Source organism: Pseudopodoces humilis, chromosome 4 (genome assembly GCF_049639895.1).
Source record: "Pseudopodoces humilis isolate 2021_Gansu_Grassland_sample_001 chromosome 4, ASM4963989v1, whole genome shotgun sequence".
NCBI classification, from domain to species: Eukaryota; Metazoa; Chordata; class Aves; order Passeriformes; family Paridae; genus Pseudopodoces; species Pseudopodoces humilis.
This window is the reverse complement of record NC_142203.1, coordinates 26,554,946-26,582,720: the sequence shown is the minus strand read 5'-3', so window position 1 is coordinate 26,582,720 and position 27,775 is coordinate 26,554,946. Positions and strand designations below refer to the sequence as shown.

General features: G+C 39.0%; 1 protein-coding gene across 9 annotated transcripts in view; it reads left to right on the top strand.

Annotated features, from left to right (window-relative positions):
• The window catches only part of ELAVL2 (ELAV like RNA binding protein 2), an 86,804-nt gene that overhangs the window by 12,415 nt on the left and 46,614 nt on the right, over positions 1–27,775 (top strand). For 4 of the 9 annotated variants that reach the window (XM_088054451.1, XM_005530754.2, XM_088054452.1 and 1 more), the window contains exon 2: positions 26,787–26,877. The exons of 2 other annotated variants lie outside the window; for them this stretch is intronic. In XM_088054451.1, the coding sequence (XP_087910577.1) occupies positions 26,806–26,877 (72 nt within the window). In that variant the 5' untranslated portion in view covers positions 26,787–26,805. Of the gene's footprint in view, positions 1–3,744; positions 3,927–26,786; positions 26,878–27,775 lie in introns of all 9 variants that reach the window. 3 more of the 9 variants (XM_088054450.1, XM_088054449.1, XM_088054455.1) reach the window with 2 other exon arrangements.

The window sequence follows — 27,775 nt, the reverse complement described above, 5'->3', positions numbered from 1 at the left end:
CCAGCGGAAGGTGACAAAGATGACTTAGAGACTGGAGCATCCTCCCTCATGAGGGAAAGCTGAGGGAGCTGGGCCTGTTCAGCCTCGAGAAGAGACAATTGAGGGAGGACCCCATCAATGTCTATGAGTACCTGAAAGGGAGGGTGTCAGGAGATCAGAGCCAGGTTGTGGTGCAGAGCAATAGGATGAGAGGCAATGGACAGAAGTAAATGCACATCAAGTTCCACCTGAGTAAGGACTTCTTTACTGTGCAGGTGACTGTGCACTGGAACAGGCTGTCCAGAGAAGTTATGGAGTCTCCCTCACAGATGTTCTCAAGAACTGTCTGGATGCAATCCTGTGCAACAGTGCTCTAGGATGAGGATAATAGAGCAGGGAGGTTGGACAAGGTGACCTACTGTGGTCCAACCTCACCTGTTCTATTTTTAACTTATGTTAATGTTTTGGCCTAACAGAATTAGTGGTGAAGTCTTGTTTTCTCTCCCTTTCAGATTCCCACTTCTCTCAGGAGAAGCTCAGGATTTAATCCTGAGAGTCATTTTGATGCATTGGAGTGACCAAACGGATGGTGGGGCTAGTAAACATCTGACTATGCAAATAAAATGTGGGAGTGGTGATATGAAAAAGCTTGCTCTGTCTATGCAAGCTGCTGAATCCAGTCGTGAACAAGTACAAAAGAAACTTGAGAAGCCTGGATAGAGACTGATATTGTAGAGAAGGATGAAAAACCTCCAATTGTGAAGTAGTCAGATAAAACTCTTGCTTGTCCTTAGTGCTTCTTCTGTGATTAAATACTGAGATTGTTCTGCCACAGAGGCTCCTCACTAATATCTAGGAGAGGTCTTCAATCTCATCCTTTCCAAGTAACATCAAGAAGGAATTGTATAAAAGGAGTTCTTTATCACCCTCTTCTAGAGAAGCTGACATGAATTTTTAAACATCTTTTCAGTCCAGTGAGTTGTAATAACTTTACAACTTAATTAAAAATAGCCTCTCCTCAAGGTCCACTTCTGTAACAAACCAGGGTAATGCTGTCAATGTATTAAGAAGAGTGTCACTTGGCATGCTTGATGGCAAGCAGTGTGGCAATTTCTGTGGCTCTTTCTCTGAAAGCACACTTCCTGACAGTTACCTGCTGTATACTTTCCTGGAACTGCTTTGCTGTTAATTTTGATTAGGAAGTGCTTATGACCTACTATACTGTATAGGTATAGCTAGAGAACAGCCTTTTGCTATCTAGTCAATATTTCCTTGCCTTTTTTAAAAATTTAATTATGAAACCTGCTTAAGCTAAGTGTATTCACCCTTGAAATCTGCAGTACTACTGCTGTTTAACTGTAAAGCATCATTGGAAATTGTGTAGAAACACAGACCTGTGTTTTCTTCCCTTCTTTGTCCACATCACATATACTTGGGCACAAAATGAATTGTGTTAACATGGGCTGTATGTGACCCTGGGATTTTTGCATATGTCCCACTCTCATTTGTGTGAAGCAGGTAGCAGGTGTTTTTTGAAGTTGTCAAACTTACATGTCATACTGTCCAATTTGGAGATGGAAGTGGTGGGACCTGTGAGGTGGCTGTGTTTGCTGTGGAGCCTCCTACCACTAAGAAAATTATTAATGATCCTGCAACTGTATACTCCTCAATTCAGTAGCAATAAGCTACTCTTGTTCATGTTAAGATATCAGTCGTCTTCATTTTTTCATATATATCTTCTGCTGAATTAATGCAAGATCAATCAAGAAGTGGAATATGGAGCTGTGGTGGTGTTCTCTCATGTGCCTGACCTGCTGTGTGGAGAGCTCCCAGAAGCAGGTCAGGCACATGAGAGACTGGTGACTGGTTCTGGTTTGTGTTGTTTCTCTAACATTTACTAAGCCGACAAGGCACTGGTAAGGCTACAAAAGCCAGAGCCGCCTTTAATGTTGCAGGATTGTTTATACTTTGTTCTTTATGTCTCCTTGTGCACAATGTGTGTGACATTGCAAAACTGTAATCTATGTGAAAAGTAAGAGTGCATTTAATTACCAGCAGGAATAAGCTGTGTTTGATTTGTTCAATTTGAATTATTTGCTTCTTGGTGTTGGTCTGTTAAATAGACATATCTGTGTTTTGGGATAGGTATTTGGTGAAATACAGGTTCTAGATATTTAGCTAGAAGCAATTTGAAGATGTCTGACTTGAGTGGTAATATTGGACTGTTATCTGGTCCTTTTCTTTTTAATTTTGCAGCAGTGTTTTAAAATTTTTTATTGTGGCATCCATCAGGACAAGGAGGGTAGTGGATCAAAACAGTCCACAGGCAGATAAAGTCAGGGGTGCTTGGTAGCTCCAGCACCTGGAGAGGTGGGTGTAAAAGAAAAATGCAAGTGTGCTCCGTATAAAAGCGCTCCAGGCAAGAAAGGATTAAGCAGATGGTCATGGTGACCATGGAATTACTTCAGTATAACACAGCTGTGAAACAGTGCTTGCAGGAGAGGTCTGTGGAGACGGATAAAGAATTGCATAGGCAAGATCTGATGTGTGTAGGGGGAAAATCCTAGGAAGCCAGAACAGGGATGATGAACTTGCACAATGGATCATGCAACAGTTGCTGTTTGAGGCAGCTTCCTTCTGCTTCAGTTCATTCCCATGTGTGTTTTTGCCGTTCTTTTTATAGCTTGCATGCAGCTGTTTCTTAGCATTGAAGAATTCAGTTCTGAAGCCTCTGTAAAGGCATGTCACATCTTGTCTGTCTGTGGTTGATAAAGAAGCTGTCACCAACAGCCTTGAGGTAGACTGCAGTAGAAATGTCAGAACAGAACTGGGGAGGTGTACCAGCTTGATACTTGAGGAGTTTTATCTTTATCAAAAATTTTGAAGCATAAAACTTCATTTTCCAAACTTCTTTGCTAGGTCTGGTAATTCATTCATTGCATTAATTTCCTCAGAAAATGAAGGTGGTGTTGGCAGGACTTTCGAGGGTAGCATTGTTTTTCCACAGGTCTTGCATTTACTTACCTATTTATGCTGGTAACAGCAGCAAATCTATATGCTTGGGGGAAAAGTGTGACTTTTTAAGGAAAAATAGGCTATTCTCCTGAGCATAAGTGGAATGCTTTATGTACTCTTGAGAACACTGTTATTCTGGCCCATCTTCTAGAATGTATTTCGTCTGATAAACTGGAGAATGGAATTGCTTGTTAAGTGGAAAACTGCAAATAGTTGTAATACAATGAGCTCATAAAGAACAGTATTGAGCTCATTTTAGAAGCTGAATGCTGGTTTGCCAGTTAATTTTTTATGAGTCTTGTGTTTGTTAATTCTTTCTCCATTTATGCTGCTTAATGGTGTAACACAAGTATATACTTTGTTTTACTGTTGGTGCTTTCTCTAAAAGTCATTTTGAAGGTATCAGTCCATCCACGGGATGTATGGGTGATACATTATCTTTTTATCCCAATGTTCATGTGGATTATATCACAATTGGAAACTTGACTAAAAATAAAAAACACTAAACCAGAAAATTACTAAAAGTACCTTGGTCTGAAAATTACAAAAGTACCTAAGGTGTTGGGTATCCCTTGAAGCTCTCTTTTGCTTTTTCTCATTGCCTTATCTTGCCTGTTACGTAATTGCTGTTGACAAAATTGTGGAAGGTAAAAGTTGATATGTGGGTATACCACAATATATTCCAGTACCTGCAAATGCTCTTGAATATTAATGAAATACAGTATAAGTGAACGCTATTTGTCATTACAGGTGAAATAACAAGATGGACGTGGAAACATCTGGAAAGATCTTTCTTTAGTTGCAGGAAGACAGAAGGACACAGACTCTTGTGTTCAGCGACTCATTCAGTTCTCATTGACTGGAGTTCAGATGCTAGTGGTCAATAGCCCTCTTCTGCATACTTCAGTTTTTTTAATACACTAAAATCAAAGGTACTTAAGTTATATTAATGACTGAAATGATTCAGCTTGGCAGGCGCTTCAGGAGATACTCTACTTCAATCCTTAGTTTAAAGCAGGGTTAGCCTAGAGCAGGCTGCCCCAGCCAGTGCTCTCTTGGGTTTTAGATGTCTCCTGCTCTGTCCAGAGAGTCTGTGTTCTCTGTGGGCATTGTTCTGTGCTTGTCAGTGTCAGTAGCTGTGGGAATAAGTTCTCATATGTTTAAACATATACATTTGGATACCTCTAAAAAGAGTGTCTCAACATTCTTTACTCCCCTCCATCTGGTATTTATATTGATCTTACCAGTCATGATCAAGGCTTAAGACAAACTCAGCTTCTTCCATGTCTATTGTCACCAGATTCTCTGCCCCATTCAGCAGAAGGCACAGATTTTGTGTAGTCTTCCTTCTGCCTTGCTGTTCCCAGACAGCTTTCTAAAGCTGACATGTCTCTGGCAATGCTAATAAGTTGTATTAACTTCAGCAGTTTTAAAGTACACATTGTGTAATCAATTAGCTTGCTAGCAGTTTATAAAACAATGCACAGAATTATTTTTCCTCCCTCTATATTAAGATACAGGTGCTTGATTAAGAATTTGTACAGCTGGCTGGTTTTTGTTCTGCTTTAACATTCTTAACAAGAAGAGTTATATTAATAAAATAAATTAATAAGAGTTTATATTGATAAATATATCTGTAAAGAGCTACAAAATAAATTTTCTGTGAATTACTGAAAAGTTACCATGATTTTCATCTTATCTAAGAGTAGTTAACACCCTTGTGTTTAAATATGAAGCTTGGGTAGTAATTTAAAATAGTGTTACACCATGAGTATTTTCTCCTCATTTCTTCTGCAGGATGTTAGGCTATATTTGGAGACTTAGTGTGGTAAAGGGTGCATGATTGGGTGTAAGAGTGCAAAAAGAGTGTGTACTCTTTTTAAAATTCGTTTTATATTTGTAATCCACTTTCCACATTGTGAGTTGTGTGATAAGGATACAATGCTTACTAGAGATCTGGTTTTACAAAAGCTTTGGATGTGCAGTACCAGCTAAGTTCTTGTTGCAAGACTTGCCTAAAAATATGTCTGGTGTGTCTACATGAAGTTATTGTTGACCTTGTCAGAAAGCAAATAACCATCAAATATGTCTAGAGTTTAATTTTGATCTCAAATCTGTAGTGGAAAATTATTGCACTAGCTAAACAGTTGTTTAGACAGAGGGGAAAAAAGGTAACTTGTGTGTTTCAGAGGAGGAGTAAAGTGCATTATTTGTCATCAGCAACATCCGGTAATGAAATGGTGAGGACTGGAAATGATTGATAGCTGAGTAAATTTGTACTAGGCTTGTTGTATAATACAGTAGAAGCTATTGCTAAATCTCAGGGAACATTTTTGCCACAGCTATCTCCTCATCATTTTTACAGTCTTTGACTGAAAATGTTTTGGGGGTAAGAGGTCTTCTATCTGCATAAACTTGTTAGGGAAACTTATTTCCACCGTGTTCAGGCTTTACTGCTAACATAATCCTCAGAGTTCTAATCTGCGTGTAAGACTGCTCAAATTGTAGTGGAGCCTGAAATTATACTAGGTTGTTCTTATTTAGAGAGATGGCTATTTCTTTCCATAAGTTTGTGTTTTAGTAAAGAGCTTGATGGAAAAATATCCTGATTTTCACTATCGTTTGAAAGTTTTGTCTGCTTGCTGGCATTTACCTTTTCTATTTGTGTTTGACATTGAGGATGCTACGTTACGGCTTTCTGTCTGTGAACGGATGTGCCAGTAAAAATTACAGATAATACTAAGGCCCAAGTAATTTTCTTGTTACAGAAATAGCTAGGTATCTTTTCTGAGCCAGTGCTCTAGTATCACTCCTCTATTTTTGACAAACTCAAGCATTTTATCATCCTAATTAAATGAATTCTAAATAAAGGACAAAAATACTACTGATGAGACTAGAAATAAACTTCCACAAGACTTTGAGCTCAGCAAGAAGGTTTTGTAGTTCTTGTCAAAGTCACCCCTGTAAAAATCATAAAATGGTTTGAGTTGGAAGGTACATTAGAGATCATGTGGCTGTAACCCCACTGCCATGTGCAGGGACACCTCCCATTACACCAAGTTACTCAGAGCTTCATCTAGCTTGGCCTTGAACACTTTCAGGGATGGGGCATTCACAGCTCTGGGCAACCTGTTCAGTGCCTCACGACCCTCACTGGAATGGCTTTCTTCCTGATGTTTAATCTAAATCTACTCTCTCCGTTTGAAGCCATTTTCCCTTGTCTTGTCACTAGTTGCGCTTGCAAAAAGTCCCTCTCCATCTTACTTAGTAGGCTTCCTCTGTAGGAACTGGAAAACTGCAGTTAGGTCACCCCAAAGCTTTCTCTTCTCTAGGCTGAGCAGTCCCAGTTCTCCTAATGTAGGAGAGGTCTTCCATTCATCCCTCTGACATATTGTGTGGCCCTTGTCTGAACTCACTCCAGCAGTTCCATGTCCTTCCTGTGCTGGGCCCCCAGAGCTGGATGCAGGGTTCCAGGTGGGCTCTCACCAGAGCAGAGCAGAGGAGCAGGATCCCCTCCCTCCCCTGCTGCCCACGCTGCTTTGGATGCAGCCCAGGACACGTTTGGCTCTCTGGGCTGGGAGTGCCCATGGCTGGGTCATGTCCAGCCTCTCACCTCCAGCACTCCCAAGTCCTGCCCACAGGGCTGCTATTGATTTGTTCATTCTGTAGCCTTTGTTGATACGTAGACTTGCTGTGACCCAGATGCAGCACCTTGTACTCATTCTTGTACCTTGGTCTTGTTAAATCTCATGAGATTCCCACTATATGACTTTGCCCAGGTCCTTCTGCATGGCATCCAGCTCTATTCTTACAAGTTTAGCCATTGGGAGGTGGCTGGAAGAAGATGGTACAGCATACCAAAGGCATGATGATTAGAAGTATCTTTGTATCTCTAGGTGGGCTTTATAGACAATACCATAGGTTCTGGGCTGCTGCTGTGTGAGTGTACTGGGTTTGTCTGAGGTAGAGTCAGTTTTCTTCATGGTGACTAGTATGGAGCCATACTTTGATAATTTATACAAAGTACTGTTCTGTTTGTGCTGAGCACAAGTACTGCCATGCTGGTAAGGAAGTGGGGGTTGCATGGGAGCTTGGGGGTGAGATACCATGAGAACAGTTGACCCAAACTGACCAAAGGGATATTCCAGACCATGATATCCTGCTTAATGTATAAAGTTAGGTGAGGGGGCAGATGTTTGCAGTTACAGCTTTTGTCTTCCCAGGTAGCCATTACATGTGATGATGCTCTTCTCTCCTGGAGCTGGCCAGCTTAGCTTTTGTGATGCAGATAGGAACTCCTGTGCTTTAACATGTTTTGATTAAAGTAGGGTTTTTTTTTTAGTACAAGAAACAGCAAATGTCTGGTATCTATTTCCGTAGTAGAAAATGGTGTTAAAAAGCAGAAGACAGGTTGAACCTGTGTTAGGGTAGTCTTCCAGAGTAAGTCTGCTAGACTTAGAGCTTCAGGAAAATAGGTCCAGTGAACACATCCAAGCTTTCATGACTCTTTCTCTGAAGTCTTAGAGGAGAACTGGCCATCTGTTTTAGGTTGTTCATAACTGTCAGTGTTTAAATAACTCCATTGTGTGCCAAAATTTTGAGTCCTGTGTACCAATTGAGCTGAGCAGATGCAAAGAATAGAAGACAGAATCAAAAGCACTTAGGCAGTCTGTACAAAAATGAAGTGCTATGAGCTAAAGAAAAGTTAGTATTTTGTGCCTTATGCCCGTTAACACTTCCAGTAAGTTTGAATCATTCATTATGTGAGATTTCCTGGTTGTGAGACAGTGTTACCCCTGTATGACAGATTGTGCTGAGGAGGAAGGTGAGCATTTAACTCAGTTAGGCAATGGATTGAAAGAAATTGAGTATAAACAAACTTGAATGCCAGTAGAATACTCAGTGCATGAAGCAGACTTTAAAAACTGACTTAATAAAGGGATTGAATAAGGTTGGTAATTTGGGACAAGTGAGGTTGGTGTAGCATGTTTGACATACTCTGGCATGGTTTCCATTTATTTATTTATAGGTTAAGTTTGTTTTCTGACACCAGGTAGTAGGTTGCACAGCAGGCTAAGTATCTGATGGGTCTTGATTTTTTTTTTTTTTTTTTAAATCCAGTTGTTTCTGTATACAAACAACTGTCCTTAAAGTGAGGTTTTTATTTTTTTTTTCACCGAAGATGGAGATGAGCTTTTAGAAATCCCTTATGTGACAATTTATCTGCTTAGAATTGGATGAGATTGTTGGTACTTGTATATGAAAGTTTAGAGGAAACCTGCTTGAAGAAATAGCTTGTCTGTTTCAGCATTACTTGTGCCAGAGGTTTACTGGGGAGGTGTCAGGAAGCAAAGGGTTTGCCACAGATTTGAGACATACTCTTTATTACCAGCATCATAAATTTTAACTTTGATGCCTATAGATGGGTACTGGTTACCTCTGTCAAACTTGAGGTGTTTCATACTTGTGCAAACACAATACAGTTGGACTTCCAAAACTTCAGCTGTTAGAAAGAATTGCCTTTTGTTTTGTTTACAGTTGCAGGTTGGGATGTCAGGGATTATTGGTATGGAAAGACAAAAGAAAACTGCAAGGCTGCTGGATGTTTCACCTGAGAGTGACCTGGGTAGTTAACCTGTAGTTATGGGGGGTTTTATCTTCTTAATTTGCATCTTTTGGTTATGTATACTGCTCATAACAATTCAGGGGGGTCATTATCAAGCTCTGACACTTAGCACAGTGCCCTAGGGATAGTGGAGATCTTGTATGGCACCCAGACTGAGGAGAGATGAGGTTGCTGGATGAATGTTTCAGTAAAGTCAAATATAACGTCTTGGGTATCTTGGATTTTGCATTGCTAACACCTGAAATCAGGTATGACTATATTCTGCCCATCTTTCAGGGAAAGGTCCCTTGCACGTAGGTCATGAGGACTGCTGTTCAGCTATTCTGGACTTTGTCAGACCACTGAAATGGTTAATACTCTAGCTGTCATGACAGGGGGATGGTTTAAATGATTTTCATCCATAATGGAAAGTAAGAAAATTAGTTCTCACTTAAAACTAGCAACAGTCTCATTGAGTTACTAGCTCTTTGAAAGTTGAACAAAATACTCTGATGGTGAAGTAGTTGAGGAGTGATAGTGGAGGGTTGAATATGTTGCATTGGATTCTTAAAATTGTATAAATTCTAGTAAAGTGATAAGGTAGTAGCTAATGATATCTTACGGAATCTCACAACAGTTAGCTTTGGAAGAGACCTCTGGAGATCATCCAGTCCCAACCCCCTACCAAGGCAGGGTTACCTGGAGCAGGTGACACAGGAACACGTCCAGGTGGATTTGGAATGTCTTCATGCTTCCCTGAGCAGCCTGTTCCAGTGCTCTGCCACCCTCAGTGTAAAGAAGTTCTTCCTCATGTTGAGGTGGAACTTACTGTGGTTTAGTTTATGGTTCCTCATTCTGTTTCTGGGCACCACTGAAAAGAGCTTGGCTCCATCCTCTTGGCATCTGCCTTTTCAGATATTTGTATGCATTAATGAGATTGCCTCTCACTTTTCTCCAGACTGAACAGGCCCAGTGCCTGCAGTCTCTCCTTATGAGGGAGATGCTCCAGACCCCAAATCATCTTTGTGGCCTTTGCTGGGCCCTTTCTGGTAGTTCCTTGTCTTCTGCTGAGGAAACCAGAGCTCCAGATGTGGCTTCAGCTAGGGCTGAGTAGATGGGATAGATCATCTCCCATCTTCCATGGGTAGAATTTCTCATCCACTGACATACTTCCAGATCTTCTTGTTCTTTTTTAAGTTATTGAGGTAGATTTCTGTGTTGACTTCTTAGGAGTGAAACAAAGAGGTGGTGGAGTATGTCATTTCAGAGATGCTCAGAAGCTGTCTTGACATGGTCCAGTGACATGGTCCAGGGTGGCTGGGCTGGCTCTAGTTAGCCCTGTTTGAAAAGGGCGGTTGAACCCAGTGGTTCTTCCAACCCTGAAGGATTGCTGTGTGACTCTGTGGTTTAGATGGCCAGGTATAGTGTATGTGCTGCTTTATTGAGCTGAATTTCAACTTTGGAAAACCTGTGGGAAACAGCACATGTATTTATTGGAGCAGCCATGGAGCTTGAAGCAAAGTAGGGTCTGCAAAATCAAATTGCAAGTGAAAAGTCTCTTGTCTGTGTTTGGTGTAGATTCTTTAACTTTCTCTAGTAATTCAAATTCAGCTAGCAGCAAGAACAACAACAACAAACAACCAAACAAAAAAAGCCAACAAAAGAAGTACTCCACCCCTCCCTCAAACAAGAAAGCAAAAAACGCACCCCACAAACTTGTTGAATTCTGCTTTTTTGCAGGTGAACTTGATAAACAAAAGGGATTAAGCATTCATGTTATTCCTTACTAGGATTAGTCTTTTTCTTAATTAGTGAGAATATAACAAAGTTGATGTGATAAGTGTAGAAAGTTCTCCAAAAGCAACAATCTAGGGCTAGAGAAAAAGTATGTTGTGTAGTTGGGGTTTCCAAACAAGATAAGTAGTCAAATCTAGGTGATCTGAGTTAGTAGCATGGACAGTGTTGGGATGTGTACTTTATGTATAGAAGCCATTTCTTCAGAGCTGTAAAGACACACCCAGTGAGAGCAGGCTGTAATGTTTGATAGCTGATAGCTTTTTTTTAAAACATAAATGAAGCTTTCAAATATTTAAGGTTTGGAAGTCAAGATTATGTGTAATAGAGGAATCCCAGCAACCTTCAGCTCACCTGATGAAGATTTTGTTGATTTCTTCTTGTTATTACTTGGGTTGTATTGATGTGCTTTAATGTTTTATGTCAATTTTCACTTGGGATATCCTCTGCTTGATGCATCCTGTAAATAATTATAATAAAATGCTGAATTGTTAAGGATTCAGTGCCTTTGTTTTTAAGCTTTTAGAAGCACTTGAAAGCTTAAAAGGTGCCACCTGTGTTTTGCTAGAAAAACTTGACTCATTATTTCTGTTTTGTAGTCTTGTGCCTGTGTTTGTGGGACACAGCTTCATGGGGTGAAGGAGTTGGTTTCATGGAGGTGGTAATAAGAGTGTTTACCTCTATAATGGACTCCCAAGATCCCATGATTATGTACTGTTCAATCATTGAATTACAAACACTTGGCTAAAAAACAGAAGGAACAAACAGTCCCAGAAGCCGATTGCTCCCTGAGGTGCACAGAATCTGCTAGGTCAGTTTACACTGGTGCAGTTTATTCTGGATCAGGTAATCCAATTGTGATAGGCATGCAAAACAATTGATGTCACTTTTCTCCACTTGCTTTTCAAGTGCACTCTCTCTGCCAGCTGAATTATCTCTACCACTTACTGCTTTCCTAGTTCTCTTGAAAGATTCCTGCTGCTTCTTTTCTGTGCCCTGTCTCAATAAATGTGGAAATTCTTCTTGAGAGTCATACCTTTTAGTGCCTCAGAGAAGAGCCTTGCTAATAATGTTACTCTGTATAGCTAATCCACTTACTGTGGTGGATCCTGTAGAGAAATATAACAATCTGTATTTTGCATAGGCAAAATAGAATGTAACAGACTGGTGTGACACTTCTGAGACTGCACCGCTTACTGTTTTTTAACATACTGGAAATAAGAACAGTTTTTGTATTTTTTTTTTTCTCCTCTGCCATTTTATATTAGTTTTTATATTTTTTTATATTAATTTTTCATTCAGATTCTCACCTGACACTTTTGCTTTTGGGACCCTGTGGGAGCTGGTAGGGGGAGAAAAGTTGGTACGTGTTTTGCAAATCATCTGTGGGGAAGGATGTCACTGAGCATTTGTGTCCTTTTTGAAATTCTCAATGAATTAAGGTTTTGATATTGTGTGAAAAATTAAAGGGGGAAAATATGAGAGAAATTCTGGGGGAAATATTGTTTCTAATTTTAGCCTGTAGTGCTTGGGCATACTAAGATATTTCTGAAATCCCTGTTAGTGTCTCTTACTCTGGAAGACTGTTTAAAGTCATTGCTGCTGTGTGTTAGAACTTGATATGTGGTTAATTTACCTCTTTTCCTTGAGGTTTACCCACCTTCCTTCTGAAGGCTTTACTTAAGAATGTTGACTTAATTGTACATTTTCTTTGATAAATGAAGTAGAAAGCTCAACACTCTCTGTACTGTTTCACAAACAAAAAGGAATTCATTAACTTCCTGGAACAAAATGCATTTTCTCTCAGTCATTGTTTCCCCTGTATATTTGTGAATCTTTATATGTGTTCTGCATACTTCTGTGAAGCAGGAGTCCAGCTCTGAGTAAATTGGTGAAGTTTCTTGTTTTCAGTGTATCACTTTATCTTACCAGAATTGGAAGGGAGACCTTTAATTTTGCTGATTTTTTTTTTTTTTCTTAGGCAGTGCTTTTTGAAGCACCTGGTATGAATCCATCTTAGTCAAAGCTAAAAACATTGAATAGCTTCTGAGGCTTCTCCTGCACCACATCCCTCATTTCCCTCTCCTTTTTGACATAAGAGGAGGAAGGTGAAGCAGATGCCTTTAACTTAATGTTTAATCAGTTTATTCACAATGCTTTTTGATATATTTATTTTATGTCGTGTTTGAGGCTGGAAAACTTGCACATGGAATAGTACACATGAAATTTTGGAGAAGGGTATGGATGAAGTTCCTGATGGAACCCTGGTCTTAAAATACAAACTTAAACATACTTAGTATATCAAAGGTCAAATTCTCAGTGGTGAGAACTGACAATATTTTAGAAAATGAAGCTTGGTTTTAGTAATCTGTCACCAAGACTCCTGTGCACTGCACACATTTGCTCATTGTAATAGAAGTTTGACATAATTCTTTGTGGGAATCCCTCAGTTATTTCTGTGTGAGTATGTAGAGGTAATGCATGGGGTCTGTTTTTAACTGATATTTAACCAAGCTGTGTTAAGACCTGAGGTTTTTAGATCACCCATATGTAAAGATGAGCTTGAAGATCTTGCAGGCAGCTCAGGGTGTTGTCCTGTCTTCCATGTGGGAGATTACAAACTCCTGTGTCAAAGTCTGTGTATGCGTTACCATTACAAGAACTCTATAACTCTTGTTCAGTGTTTAAAGTAGGTGAGTACTTCAGGGATCAATGAATGCAGACATTCTCTGCTAGCAGCCAATTGTTTGAATGTATCTGGTAGTGCACCCTGCCTAATACCCTCTTGATAATACATCCTAGAAATTACAAAGGCTGGGGGAGGTGGTGTTTTCTGTTGGTTTTGTATGCTTAGCTACGCTACAGAGATCATTCAGTAGCTGACACTGAGCACAGCCAACTGAAGGATGCTGGAAACTTGGAGAGTGTTCAGCCGCTAACTCTGTCACTTACTGTAGTAATAAGCTTTTCTTTGTGGTTCATTAGATGCAGCTGCAGTGAATTAGAACCAGGTTAAGTAAACTCAGCTGATCTGCTTTGAATGTCCTAGGTATTTTTGTGAAAGGTTACAGGCTTGCTTTCTTTTCAGGCCTTTCCTGGAAAGAATGGGTAGCTGTGAAAAACTCTGAAGGGTGGGGCGGGTCACAGTTTTTGAGTTTTTGAACTATGTTAGGTCTAAAAATTATCCTAAATGTTTTTTTCTTTATGGAAGAGATAAAAAATGAGTTGAGGAACTGGTAGTTTGGAGACACCCATGTGGTTTCTCTAACCTCTGATACTTAACAGTCTAAAAATAGTTGCCATATGGAATGTCTTTATTGTGAGGACAGCCTCTGCTAGTTGAGAACCTTTCTGTGTTTAAGCACTTTCTGTGCCTAAACATTTTTAGCTGTTTCTTATCTCAGTGAAGTTGTCATATGGCTTTAAATGAGAGCTGCTGTCGTTGTCCAAAGATGTTGAAGAAAAGGGAGTTATTTTCTCTGAATTTAACAGGGATGGTTACAGCAGCATTCTGTGTTCTTCTCTCTACTTGGGTGTATTTTGGATCTCTGTTAGAAAGAAACAGAAAAAATAATTTAATGTTACCAGTGAAGAATGCAGCAAATCAAGACTAATACCTGCCTGTATTTGTTTCAAGCCTTTCTGTTGCAGTTGTTCAACCTTCTAGCAACCTACTGAGATTTTATAGGTTCACTGGGGCAATTAGAAGACATGCACGCTAAACCCTACTTGAGTAGTTCCTCCTTGTCCTGCAGGAAGTTTAGACATAGCTGAGACAAATAACAGAATATTTGATACTTGCTTATGTTGAGTCTGTTTTTCAGTAAGCTGTTGCCTGCAAATAGAATAATTCCTACAGAGCAGTTGCATGTCCTTTCAAGGTGTGCAGTCAAGAAAGCAAAGTCTAAACTTGTACATGCTTCTGTGGCAAAGGTTATAATTAGTATATGTAGTCTCTGGTATTTTTCTTCTTGAAGTTCGCAGTATGTTTGGGAGATAAGTTACCAATAGTCTATCTTTTGCAAACAGAAAAGAATTACTATATTAGAAACTCTTTTCATAGTCAGACAAGTGATGCTCGATGGCAGGTCCTCAGTGTCAGAATGCTGCTCTTCTTGTGTGCTATCCCAGTGTTACCCTCCCTTTGTCCTCGTCTTTTCCATTGTCATAGACGTTAGCTAAAGTGACATTAAACTTTGTGACTTCAACTTTGACTTACTCAACTTTTCCGTGCACTGACTTCTTAGAAGTCTTTTCAACATCAGGCTCCAGAGCTTTGGTATGGTTAAATGAATTTTGGCAGTCACAAGATTAAAACCAGTGTTCCTTTAATATTTTTTTTCTGGAAATTCTTGCAATCACTAAGGTTGGAAAAGACCTCCAAGGTTATTGAGTCCAGCCTTTGACCAGACATGGCCATGTCAACTAAACAGTAGCACTAAGTGCCATGTCCAGACATCTTTTGAGCACATGCAGCATTCATGACTTCTACCACCTCCCTGAGCAGCCCATTCCAGTGTATAACAATCCTTTTAGTGATGCAATTCCTTCTCATGTCCAACCTGCACCTTCTGGCCCAACTTAAGGCTATTTCCTCTTGTCCTCTTTCTGGTTGTGTGGAAGAAGAAACTGTGAGCCCCTCCTGGTTACAGTCTAAAGTCTTTACAGGTAGTTATGGAGAGTGGTAAGGTTTCCCCTGAGACTCCTTTCCTCCACACTAAACCAGAACTCACTCTCCAGACCCTTCACCAGCTCCTTTGCCCTGCTCTGGACTTGGTCCAGCATCTCTGTGTTTTTCACAGTGAGGAGCACAGGACTTGAGGTTCTGTACCATCTCTGATAAAGACCAGGATGCCATTGGCCTTTTTGGCTACCTGGGCACGTGTTGGGTCACGTTCAGCTGGATGCCAGTCAGCACCCCTGGGTCCTTTTCTACTGGGCTGCTTTACAGGCAATCTTCCCTAACCTGTAACATGACGTGGGGTTGTTCTGAGCTAAGGCAGGACCTGGCACTTGACCTTGCTGTGCTGCATACTCTGGCCTTGGCCCATGGATCCAGTCTGTCCATGTCCCTCTGCAAAGTGTTACTGTCCTCCAGCAGATCAACACACCCAGCCACTTGGTGTCATTTGAGAACTTAACTGAGGGTGCTCTGGTCCATTCATCCAGATCATGGATGAATGTATTAAACAGGTCTGAACCCGCTACTGAGCTGTGGGGAGCCCCCGTGGTGACTGGTTGTCAACTGGGTGTGACACCATTCACCCATTCTCTGGGCCTGGCCATTCAGACAGCTCTTAACTGAGTGAAGAGTGCCCCTGTCCAAGTTATGGGCTACAGCTTCTTCAGGAGAAATTGAAATAATTTACAGCAGGTGCAGCTGAAGTAAGCCTTAAAGCAGCTAGTCTTGATGTGCTCTGTCTTCATACAGTGAAAGAGCTGTAATTCAGCAAAATCTGGGCACTTGGACATCTTTTATGTAAGAAGCAGTTTTGCAGAACTGACTTGCAGGTTACATGTGATGGTGCATTTTGTACAGTATTTGTGCAGCAAGGAAAGCTTAAATTCCTTTTTAAATTCCTTTTTTCTTTGTTGATGCTTCTAGGAACTTACTCTCCTAGTATTTTGCCCAAAATGAAAGCAAAAAATCAACTTTTGAAGGCTAAAAGTTGGACATTGACTGAAAGGTAGATTTATTATAGTATAATAGTATAATAGTATAGTATATAGTATATATATTATAATAGTATAATAGTATAATAAAATGTCTGCAGAGTGAATTAAGTAGCAAAAAATCCTGTTTGACTTGTTGGTTTAAAAATAGCCTAACAATAATGTCTTTAATATTGTATCTGTATAATGGGACAAAGAAACACAGTTTTGATCTTTAATCAGAGATGTGTGAGTCAATACCAGGACTCCTGGGCTTCGAGGTGCTGGTCTTTGTTAAGGAAATCAGTGGAAAGTTGTTACCCACAATGTGAAGATGGAAAAATCCTGGCTTTATGGCTGTGAGACAGTCTAGCACTTCATACAAACTAACTCCTTTCAAATTTTGCTTACCCAGCTTCATTTCTGGTGACTCTTATGCCTGTGCTTTTAAGTTCTTGGTTACTCTATTCTTTTAAATACCTACACCTAAATTATGGGCAGAAAAACTTAAGTCTGTCCAACTGAATAGTGTGAACTAAATATTTTCTTCCTGATACACTTTGTTTTAGAGCTAGAATGTGATGACATCCAATGGCACAGACTTCTTTAATTTTATCTGCTTTTATTATAATGTGAAGAATCTGTTCCAGGGTAATCCGACAGCACTTTTATGACAATGGCATCTAAGGGAGTTCAACTCCTACTAACAAAACCAAGCTATGTAAGTAGTGTAACTTTTATCTTTTTAAATGTTTTGGACTCGTGTATATTTAATGGGAATATATGAGGTAGCACAGTGATTCCCTATGCCTGATACCAGCAAGGTTTTTAATACTTACTATGGGCCTTTGTTCAGATTCTTCCAAAGCACTGATGCCTTTTGGCTTCTTGTCAGCATGTCATCAGGGCTTACTTTTGATGTTTGGTTGTTTGTTTTTTTTTCCTGCTGTAGTAAAAAACATTCTTGACTTTTCTGGTCAAGTATAGGTGTAAGTACTCTGTAGTTTAGGTGATGCAGTACAAACCACTGCCATCTTTTTTGCAAGTGAAAGTGTCAGGAGGGAAGATGCATACTGTCTCCGAAACAGTCTTCATTAACTTACTGATTCCTGTGCACAGGACAGCCAGTTCTCTGCCCAAGCATAAGGTTCAGTCCATGGAAGTGAAACTTACCTGTTTTGCTAGCCAGCTTCATTATGAAACAAAGGCTAAAATCTCCAAACCTGGGTTCTTCTCTCCATGTTAGAGTGAATGTTGCAGTATAAAATCCATCTAGTTTATTTTAAGATATTCTTCAAGACTTGAGAAGTCAGCCTTTGGGTGCCATGACACCCAAATAATGTGATTTGACAGGTCTCTTACAGGGCTGCTAGAGTTAAACTAAGACTTAACTTTCTGATCTCAAACTTGTGTTCTGGGTGAAAGCAGAAGCCTTCTGCGGTGCCTCAGAGTTAGGGCATTTCTGTAATGAAATGATAGTAAAAATATGCAGGTTAGCCTGTACAGAAAGCAAGCATATTCTAAATCAGATGACATCAGTATCATAGTTTTCACCTTTTGATGTTCTCAAAGTGATTTTTTGGTTTGTGTATGTGTCTCTTTCCAAACTCTTCCTTTGTACCCCAGTGTGTATTACTGATTGTGTATACTGAGCAAGATTTTGGGGTGTAGGTGACTTTGTAGACCTTGATAAGCATTGATAGAGGGCAGAAAAGTTTATTCAGAGCTGTGTGCTGTTGGTTGGACTTTGTTTATGCTGTTTTGCTATCTTGTAATACTTATTGCCATATCTTTCACAGACAGTTCTCTTGATTTTCCTTTGATATTGAGACTTGAAGATGTACATGGGAATAAAATAGATATGATTTCAAGTATGTAGGAGCTCTGTTATAGTGACGTACTTCTGTGGCTGTGTTTCTCTTGCTATTGAATTAGGCATGTAATTAGTTCTGTGGTGAAGTAGAGTGTTAGCTAAGGGGTTTTTTTGATGCAGAGATAAGTATCTAAGTGCATTAATCTTTTTGAAACTAATTTGAAAGAAAATTGCCTAATCTAGATTTAGTCGTTAAAAAATTCAGATTACAGTAATATGTATATATAATGTTAAGACACAGATGTCTTAACATTAAATGTCAGCTACATATATACATTGAGTTGTAGTTTTAATAGGTTTGGATATAAGACATAGCACAGAATGATACATGAAAGAATAAAGCATGAGAGTCAAATTAAGATATGTGGGTTAGCCCATGTAAGGAGCAAAAGTTTATTAAGGCAATTTAGTGATACACAGTTTAATGGTACTTGGACTACTGCATAAAACCGGGAGTGGGAGACAAACCAGGTTGAATTTGCCATGAAGAAAAGGTTAGAAGAAAGAACTAGAGCATGTGGATGCCAAGTGGCCCCAGAAACTTGATATTTATGGACAGAATAATAAGAAAAGATGATTACCAGTATTAATGATGATGTATTAAATTATTGACAATTTTAGTGAGAGGTTTTGACATTTTGGCTTCTTTGTTCTTGAATTCATGTTTGTGCAAGAATTTCCATCCCCTGAGGTCAGAAACCTTAAGACCTGGGCAGGGTTTCTGTGGTGACTGAAAGCAAGAGCAAGATTATTTTAAGCTAGCAAATCTTTTAAATATTCATTGCTCTGCATTTTTAGTTGGATTATAGAAATAAAGATTTCTGCACGCAAGACAGCATATGTCTGTCATGTTATATCTGTGTTGCATTATTAATTTCTCATGGTTTATCAGGATTATGAAATAAAAGTTCTTTTCATCTGCTGTTGGAAGCCTTTTATTACTTTCATGGAACCTACTGCAGTGCCTACCTATTCCTGTTCCTATGTTGACCTATATAGGTTGGGCAGGATGGGTGAAATCATAGCCCCAGTTCAGCTTGTTTGTTTTGTTTTTTTTTCTGCAAGATGTGCTTATTAACTTGAGACCATTAAGAACACTTCTTGGGGACTGAATAGTCAGTCTTAATCCACAGTAAATTTTGAAAGTAAACTGGCCTTGGCCATGCGTTTTCATATTAGCTCACTGTGAGTTGTTAACAAGAGTGGCTTGTTGATATCTTCATCTTGTGATTCGAAATATTTTTTTAAAGAAGTAATAAAATAGAAGCCTTGTAACTTAAGGTGAAATTTCATCTTCTCTTGACTGATGAGGGCAGAGTATGCTAACTGGAAGTGTTTCAGTTTGAACAGCGTTTCCTTATGTTCTTCCAAACCCTCATGCCCAGCTGTGACAAAAAAAAAAAAAAGCAGCTTAAGTCAGTTGTTGCCACAAGTCCCTGTTCTTTGCCTCTCATGCTACTTTGAGGCCTTTCACCAAAGAATGAAAGCAAGTATTTATTATTTGAGTAGTACTTAACCTCTAAGATGTAATCCTACACCATTTAAACAATTTTGGGCATGTTCAGGTAGCTTGTTTGCTGTCATATCTGCTGGAGTGCAGAGTACCTGACAAATCCCAGTACCTCTTACCTTGTGTTGCTAGTTGAGCTGTTACCCTAATGGAGATACCTTCTTCCCCAGAAGGTTTCCTCAATGGAAGAATTCATGTTTCCTGTGCAAAAATTATTTGATTCTATATGTGTACATAATGGTGCATGCTTCAGTTTGATTTGAATACTTTGTGTTGCATGTAAGCTTTGCTTGTCATGACTTTTGGAGCAGAAGGAAGGATGCTGTGACATGTCAGGCCACTGATGGTCTGGGCTAAAGGAGACATCTGAATGTGTAGGCACTGTGTTGCTGTCCAGCCTGATACCACTTTGATAGTACTTCTAAAAACGGTTGTAGAGGAAGGGAGAGGCATGTTGGTTGCTGGTTTCTGACTTAACAGCTGCTTGCATTTTCCCCTCTCTTTGTATGGTGTTGAGGATGTCATTTTTTGAGCTAAATGGCAGTATACATGAGTGTTTAAGGGGTAGGGATATTTAGTCATGCAACTTTTCTCTTGTCTAATCTGCATTTGAGCTAAATGTTTCTGTCAGAGAGCAAAAATTCTCCTAAGGGAGGAAATAGAGGGGATTCATCCTGTAGCTTGAAGGGTAGGGCTGTGGTGGGGATACCAGGTGCCCTGTGGATCTGCTGAGGTGTCTCTGATGGAATGTCTGGTGGGGGTGTGTTTTGGGCCAGACTGTCTCCAGTTTATCAGTGAGCCTTGGGCAAGGAGTACTGTCATGAAAAGCCAGCACAAGAGAACTGTTCCTTTAGCCTTGTCTTCCTTATCCTGGAAGATGAATCCTGTTGGGCTCTCTGTTGCAGTGAAGAAGGTTGAGTGCATGAGGGACAAAACCATGTTGTCCTTCAGGAAGATGCACTGTGGAGTAGTGCGTGGCCTTGGAATTGGACACATGCTTTCTTGATTAGGAAGAACCCATTTCTTTTACTTGTGTGTTTCTGATTTATATACCTCATCAGTCATACTAACTTGGCTTGCTTCCTCTTCCTCTCTGTTGATAAACATCAGTTTTTTAATTTGTCAGTGGGGAAGAAGGATGTAACTGCAGTATGTAAGGGGAGAAGGTTTTACACAGCCCAACTGGAATGCTGAGGTAAATGCTGAAAAATTGAAGTAGGCATCCTAGCCAGTTCAAGTGGATGTTGAGTTTGAAACCCTTCAACCTATCAGGTTGCTATATTTGAAAAGTCATCAAGTTGTCTCCTTTCACCCTCACTGAATCTCCTGTTCTCTTGTGTTAGTAGGCTTGAGAGGACTGCAAATGTCTAAGGTTGAAAGGAAATGTCTGGAATAAGATGCAGTTACATCTTGAAGAATACATACACATTTTGACAGAGCTCTATTGCCTTGGAGAACATTTTGCTAGAAGGCTGGGAGAGCTAACAAAGGAGACTGGGACAGCAAATAAGAACAATAGACATAGTTGGCAAGATTATGTGGCTGGTATAATGTAGTTGAAAAATCGCTCCTGTTAAAAATCTGTCTTATTTAAATACTGGTTAAGGATTGGAATTGTTCAGAGCTTATTTATTTGAGATCTGAAATAGCTGTTTGTGTTCTAGTCATCACTTTGGTGAAACTCTTCTTGAACATCAATATTGGCTGTGTTCAAACAATCCCAACTTGACATATAGCTAAAATTTCAAATACTAAAAAAATTTCAATCCAAAGTAATAATTTTCCCTCAGCTGGCTTTGAGTGTTTTTAACATGAAAGAGGGCAGTGAAAAAGAAAGTATAATTTTGTGCTGAGTTTTGGGGTTTTTTTCTTTTATATGAGGTAATTGGTAATACATATTGATGCTGTCTTGCTCAGGGAATTGTGTTGGTAGAAGTGGTTGTGTGTCTAAATTACCTGAATAATTAGGAACGTAAAAATGGTTAATGGTTTATTGGAGTCTCACTTGAGCTGATCCCTGAATGGAATGGAGGTGCTTGTTTTCTTTACAGAAGACTGTTGGAGCTGAGCTTTCTAATATGGTTTCTAGGATAACTTAAGTTACCCTGTATGTTTCCTTCCCTTTACCCCATCTGATAGGATAATCAGTAATTTTAGTCAGAAGAGATCCTTTGTTTTTTCTATATTAGCCCATTGCCAGGCAATGTCCTTAGCTTGTTGTACATGTATTATTTTTTCAGAGCCCCTTGCAAGTGTTTGTTGGCTTCATTCCTAATGCATAGTAGCTTTAGTAGGGCATTGTTTAGAGTACCCTAATACTCTTAAGTATTTTGTAGGAATGTTAAGAGTTTGCAAAACCACTTCATAATGACTGGAGACTTTTTATTTTAATCTATGTATACATTTTTAGTGTTCCTACAAATATTTACATTCAGTAGATAATTTTCACTTTCTTGCTTCCGTTCTTTTAGTGTGGTCACCAGCACTATTAAGCTCTTTCATGCCTCTAATAGCTATTTCTTGTTCAACTGTCTGCAGTTTTTCAATTTTCTTCTCACTGCTTACCTAGAATAGGCTAAAGTCTGCTTTGGCTGCTTCTTCATTCCTGCTGAAAGCTTCTGCAGATTAACTTCTGCAGCGGCAATCACAAAGGTGAATTACAATCCTTTTCCCTAAAATTCATATGACTTTTTTTTTATAACCATTTTCTTTACTTACTACAATTCATTATGACTTTGAGGCCAAGACGTAGAAATGTTAAGTGGTATTACTTTCTTAGTGATTCATTGAAGAGTCACTGTGGAAAGGTTCTTCTAAACTGCCACTTTTGAGAGGCTAGAAATTGCTTTTTATTGTTGTAAAGGGCTCATGCTTTCTGGTGTTAGTTGCCTTTGTTTACATTAGTAACTTTTCAAGTTACTTGAAGGTTTGAGAAAATTACCATTTTCTCATTATCAGAAAAATTCTAAATTTTCTGCGAAGTTTGTCTTTCATCTATTTTATCAAAGTTCTTCCATATAACTTAGCATAAATCAAGAGGTACTCTTCTGGTTTGTTCTCCTGAGCTGCATGAGTTCTCATCAGTCAATACTCTGATGTAGTTTGTGCTGCCGATTCTTAAATTGTGTAACGGAGGGAGAACAGCAAATTAATGTACATGCAGGTGGCAAGGGCTGCTGATGGGGACATGGTGGTTAATACTATTAAACAAAAAGTGAAGATGGAGACAAAGAAATGAGCATTGTTTGGCCTGTTTGTGCAGACTTGCCAAGCACAAGATGTGTTGTTAATATGTGGACCTCGGAGCACTGATCAAGCTTTCCTTGACAGCTATCCTTCTTACAGGGAAATTGAAAGAGTGAGTAGTGTTTTATTCTGACAGGCAAGGTTGTTAACTGAAGACATGCCCTCTGGCCTGTGTGTGCCTTTACCCACAAAGGAGTTTGGGATGCTCAAGCAAACTATGTAGTAGTTTACGTATGCTAGATTGAACAGTCTCTATCTCTTACTGTACAGCTATTTTGAGTGTGCACAAATTAGTACTATCCTTTTATGTATGCTTCTAAGATACTTGACAATTTGAAAAAAAGGAGTCCTTCAAATTAACACTCCAGTAAAGATAAAAATCACTAAAGAGGAAGCATGAAGAATTGTGTCTATTCAAAGTATCAGTAATTCTGCACTTAAAATTTTAATGCCCCCCCAAAAAAATGGTTTCGCTGAGTTCTGTTTTTAAAGCAAAATTCAGCATCTGTATTGTGCCAGGTCTTATCTTTCACTGAGCCCTCAAATAATTGATTTTTTTTTTTTTTATTTAACATGTTTAGCAATAGCCCCCACAGAGAAGAAGCAGCTTATCCTTGTTAAAATGCATTAATTACTGTTGTAAGTCAAAGTAGATGGAATAAATCCTCTGGAAAAAGAACAACTTCATTACAAGCAGAGACCAACGTTCTGGTTTAGGCCTTTCTGTCTGGAAGAGATAAAGAATGGTGTGCACAGCCAGAAGTGGTTCTTGTTCTGCAGTTTGGTATTATGAAAAAATCTGTAGTGTTTGCTTGTCCAAATGATGTGTTGCAATTATTGCATGCTTCCCTTGCACTGGGAAACAGGATGGGAGGGCAAACACTAAATACTAAAGCATGCTCTGAATGTTTCCTGGTATGTAAGCCTTGAGGAGGATGTACCAGGAGCACATTTAGATCTCTTAGGACTTTATCAAGGGCGTTGTATCAGCTGTGAACTTTGAGGCTGGTGGCATCTGATGGTCTAGCTTAGGTTGCCTCTGAACAGTAATAACATATTGAAGGAAGCAGATGTATTTAGTATCTGCTGTCTTAAATTCAGAGTGTAATCACCTTGATGTGATAATACTGCTTAGAAGAATATGATGTAATTGTGGTAGGCATGTGTGCAGTGACTTTTTTAGTGCAGTATCTATAAATAGAATTAAATTATGTGTATAAAACCTATGTGAAATGATTACTCGCCCAGCAATGTCCAGGATGCACAGATATGAATTGAAGCAGGTGGTAGAAGGACTTTAGTCATATGTCTGATGCACTAAATGTTTCTGCCTAGCGTCTGTATGCATGTGAGGTAGTAATGGTGGTTGAAGGCTTATCTGTTTTGTCACCTCCTTCGTTCTGTGTCAGCACTGCTGAGATGCAGCCTCAGCTTGAATTTTCAGCTGAGCATGAATGGTTGAGTATGTTGCACGCGAAAATACCTGTGTTGAAGGGAAAGTTAGTAGGTCACTGTGGCTATTGCTTATCCAGTCTTCATCTTGCTAGCTCCAGTATATTTTCTAAAGCTCTCATATAAAAATATGATGTTATAATTGGAACTGTTCTATAGCAACCAGAACTAATTGCATAAACCATATGTCTTTTGAACTTCTGATGTCTTTTCTCTTGAAAAACAAAAAAGCCTACTTGCTTCTCTGCTAGGCAAACCTTACTCATGACTTGCTTGAACTGCAGCTAATTAGAAACTGGCATTCAGTTAATGCGATATAAACAGTGTTTAAGAGTGTTTGGGTTTAAAATCTTATCTGTGCTTGATGAACTAAAAGTAAGTTTAGTGAAAGATAGATGGCTGCCATGCACTGCATGTTAAAGACAACTACTTAGATTGCCGAACTGAACAACTGTGTCTTCAGTTCTGCCTCCTTTCAGCATTATAAAGAGAGAAGATTTACTCAGTCAACTTGACTTTGTTCCCCTCTTAATCTGAATGTATTTAAAGACAAACTTTCCCTTAGCAGGTGTAGAACCCTGCTTCCTGAGCATTATGGTTTTATAGGTTTTGAATGCGGTAACTGCTAAGATACTTTAATGACCTAAAGTGTAATACTGTCTCTGAGGCTAGTAGTCAAAGACTGAATTAGCTTTTTCTAATGATACTGGGGATTCTTGAGTAGTTCAGTATTCTAAAAATCTTTGGGGGGAGGGGGGAAGAAAACTCACAGCTCAAATGCTGTGTTAATGTGCTGGTTTAGTACAGTGCTAAAGCTGAAAACTCATTTCAGGAAGCTTTCTCTTTTTTTTTTTTTTTTCCCCCTAGAATGTAATTAGCCATATTGAGTACTTTTTTAGGTCAGATAGAAATGTAAATAAAATTTTAAGAATTCCAGTTTTCCAAACTAGATGTAAGAGAGCAGTCTGTACAGCCTTGAAAGTAATAGAAATGGTAGAAGAACTGGTAGAGCAAAATAAGTTTTTGAGTCATAATGGTTTTTTTAGTCAGAGAGCTGACTTGCACACTGATTGCAAGTACTGTATAGAAGGCTTCAGTGAAGATAAATGTGTTATGCAAGCTGGAAGTACTTCAACTGACAGGTGCTCTTGGCTTTTTTTGAAAAGTGGTGCAGTGCTTGAGAGAACAGTGAAGTGAGTTCACTGAAGTTCTGTACAAACAAGTAAGCTGTTCTATTGACGTTTTCCATCTACAGCCTGTGTGGTTCACAGGAAACAAATCATCTGTGGGGTCACACTGCTTTGCTGAGAGCCATAGAGATCCAAATGCATCATCTTGTGCACATCACTACAGTCTCTGTAGGACAAGAGTACTGGAGACTGCTGTTTTAAAGCAGTTTTCTTAATAAAGCTTGTCTGGACTTGAGAGGTCAGTTGAGCCCACCTCCAGGTTTTATTCATGTAGTAAGCAGTTTATCAAATGTGTTTGCTAATGAATAATGGAAAGCTTGAGAAGTTCCTGTTATTTTTGGTTGGAGACCACAGAGAATGACATGCAAACTTGCACTTGATTCCAAACCTCAGTATTTTGTATAAAAGGGTGATTGAAGGTCTTTATTCACCTTAGTTAGAAATAAAGACCAGACATGAAGTCAGCTAAGCATATGGACCTTGGTAGCAAAATGACATGAAAAGTAACGTGCACCATTTTGAAGCAGAAAAAGTTTTAAAGTACATCTTTATAAATCCTGGATTCAGCAGCCTTAGGAAACCTGTCTTTTTTTATCAAGTTTAGACTTACCTCATCTGCTAACTGTGGGCAAGAAGGATCTCTTCACTAACGGCAGTCTCAAGCTATGGCAGTCTTCAGGAGCCTTTCTATTTGTTCCTGTTGTTATATTTCATATCTGGACAACCTGTAATCATCTGCAAATGGCCTATTAGCCTTTGTGGTATCCTCCTAGAATTGTTCAGTGTAAATCTAACTGGATTTTCAGTGCTTTAGTTAAAATGAAGAACAGCTTCTTGGTTATAAGAACATCCTTATGAAAAACACTTGAATGTTTTGTTCCAGTTACTCCACTTGATAAATCCTTGACTCTGTTGCCCCTTATATGTTCAGTGGTACTTTTAAACAGCTGTTGCAAGGAAACTTAATGAGTACCATCTGCACAAGAATGGACTGGATTCTAACACAGAACTTTGTCATCTTTGTATATTTTTTTTCCAGTGGGCTGGGAAAGGACATGTAAGGGGAACTGTCTTTTAGTGGTGCATGATCATCTTATGTACTGATGGAAAATCAACTCACTGTATTTCTTTTCTTTCCTCTTCTATCTTGAAGATTTAAAAATATGTTTTGTGGCATAGTTTCTTTTAGGCATGGTGTGGTACTGGAGGTAGTTTCCAGTGTAGATGCAGGGGTAACTAAACTGCATTGTCTTCTAAACCTTCTTAAAAATAAGCATCTTATTTCACATAAGAAAAATAATTTTACAATTGAATTTGTAAAGATTAGATTGGAATTGCCTCAAATCCAATTAAGCCACACTGCATGGACGTGCTGGGAATATAAATGCAATTACTGTAAATTTGTACAAGCTGATTTGTTGCATTATCTTGCTAATCTAACATACAGTACTTTTTGTGTCCATATTGCAGACGGCAACTCCAAACTAACATGGCAGTCAGACTGTGTGATGTGGCTTCTCTGCTTAGAAGTGGTTCGTGGGCAGCAGAGCCTTGGACTGGGGTCTGTGGGACTTTTCTTAAATTCTGTAGGCTACTCCTTTACATGTTAATAGTGCTGAGGCCATACCAAAGTCTTCTAACCTTCCATTTGGAACGCTAACTCACATGTTTCATTATGGGCTGTAGGTTGTGTTCCTATTCTGTGAGAGCCTAGAGCACAGTGGCATACCAAGAAACTTTTTCTGTAAAATGGTGATCTTCTGTAGAAATTACACTGCAGTGGCTTGCCTTTCTTCTACTGTCAATTAGATTTTAGTACTAATTGAAAATACACAGTGGCTAATTGAAGAGGAGTATTGTACTAAAATGGTTTTGGTATGGTCTGAATACTAAATTGCAGTAACTTTGAAAACCTGTATAGTTGTGTTGTTATGATTACTATTTTAAAATTATATTTGCCAGTCTATTCTAAGAACTTTTTTAAAACTGTAAATTTGTCTCAAACTATTTTTCTGAGTGAAAAATACTTAGTGCATTGTCTTTAATGAACAATTTCTTTAGCCTGTTAGTGGGGGTATGCATTATTTGTAAAACACATTAGTATCACTTTATTCAGAGCAGATGGTTCTATAGCTGAGAGATGCTGTAATTTTCAGCACACACAGGCTACTGCAGCTGTTCACTTGAATGTTGGCTTAGGATCCCATTCTTGCCACCTGAACATGAAAGTAAATGTGCAATTAAGAGAGAATTGTTTGTTGTCCTTGTTAAATCCTGCTAACTTTGATTAATGGATACTTCAAATTCAAGAATAAAACACAAAAAGAGGAAAAAGGCAAACCTACAGAGCCTCAGAGCACAGCATTAGTGACTACCTTTAACAGGTATGCTAGTGTTTTGAAAAGTAATTTATCTTAATTGGGATAATCTGTAATCTTTTCAGTGGACATGTTCATCAG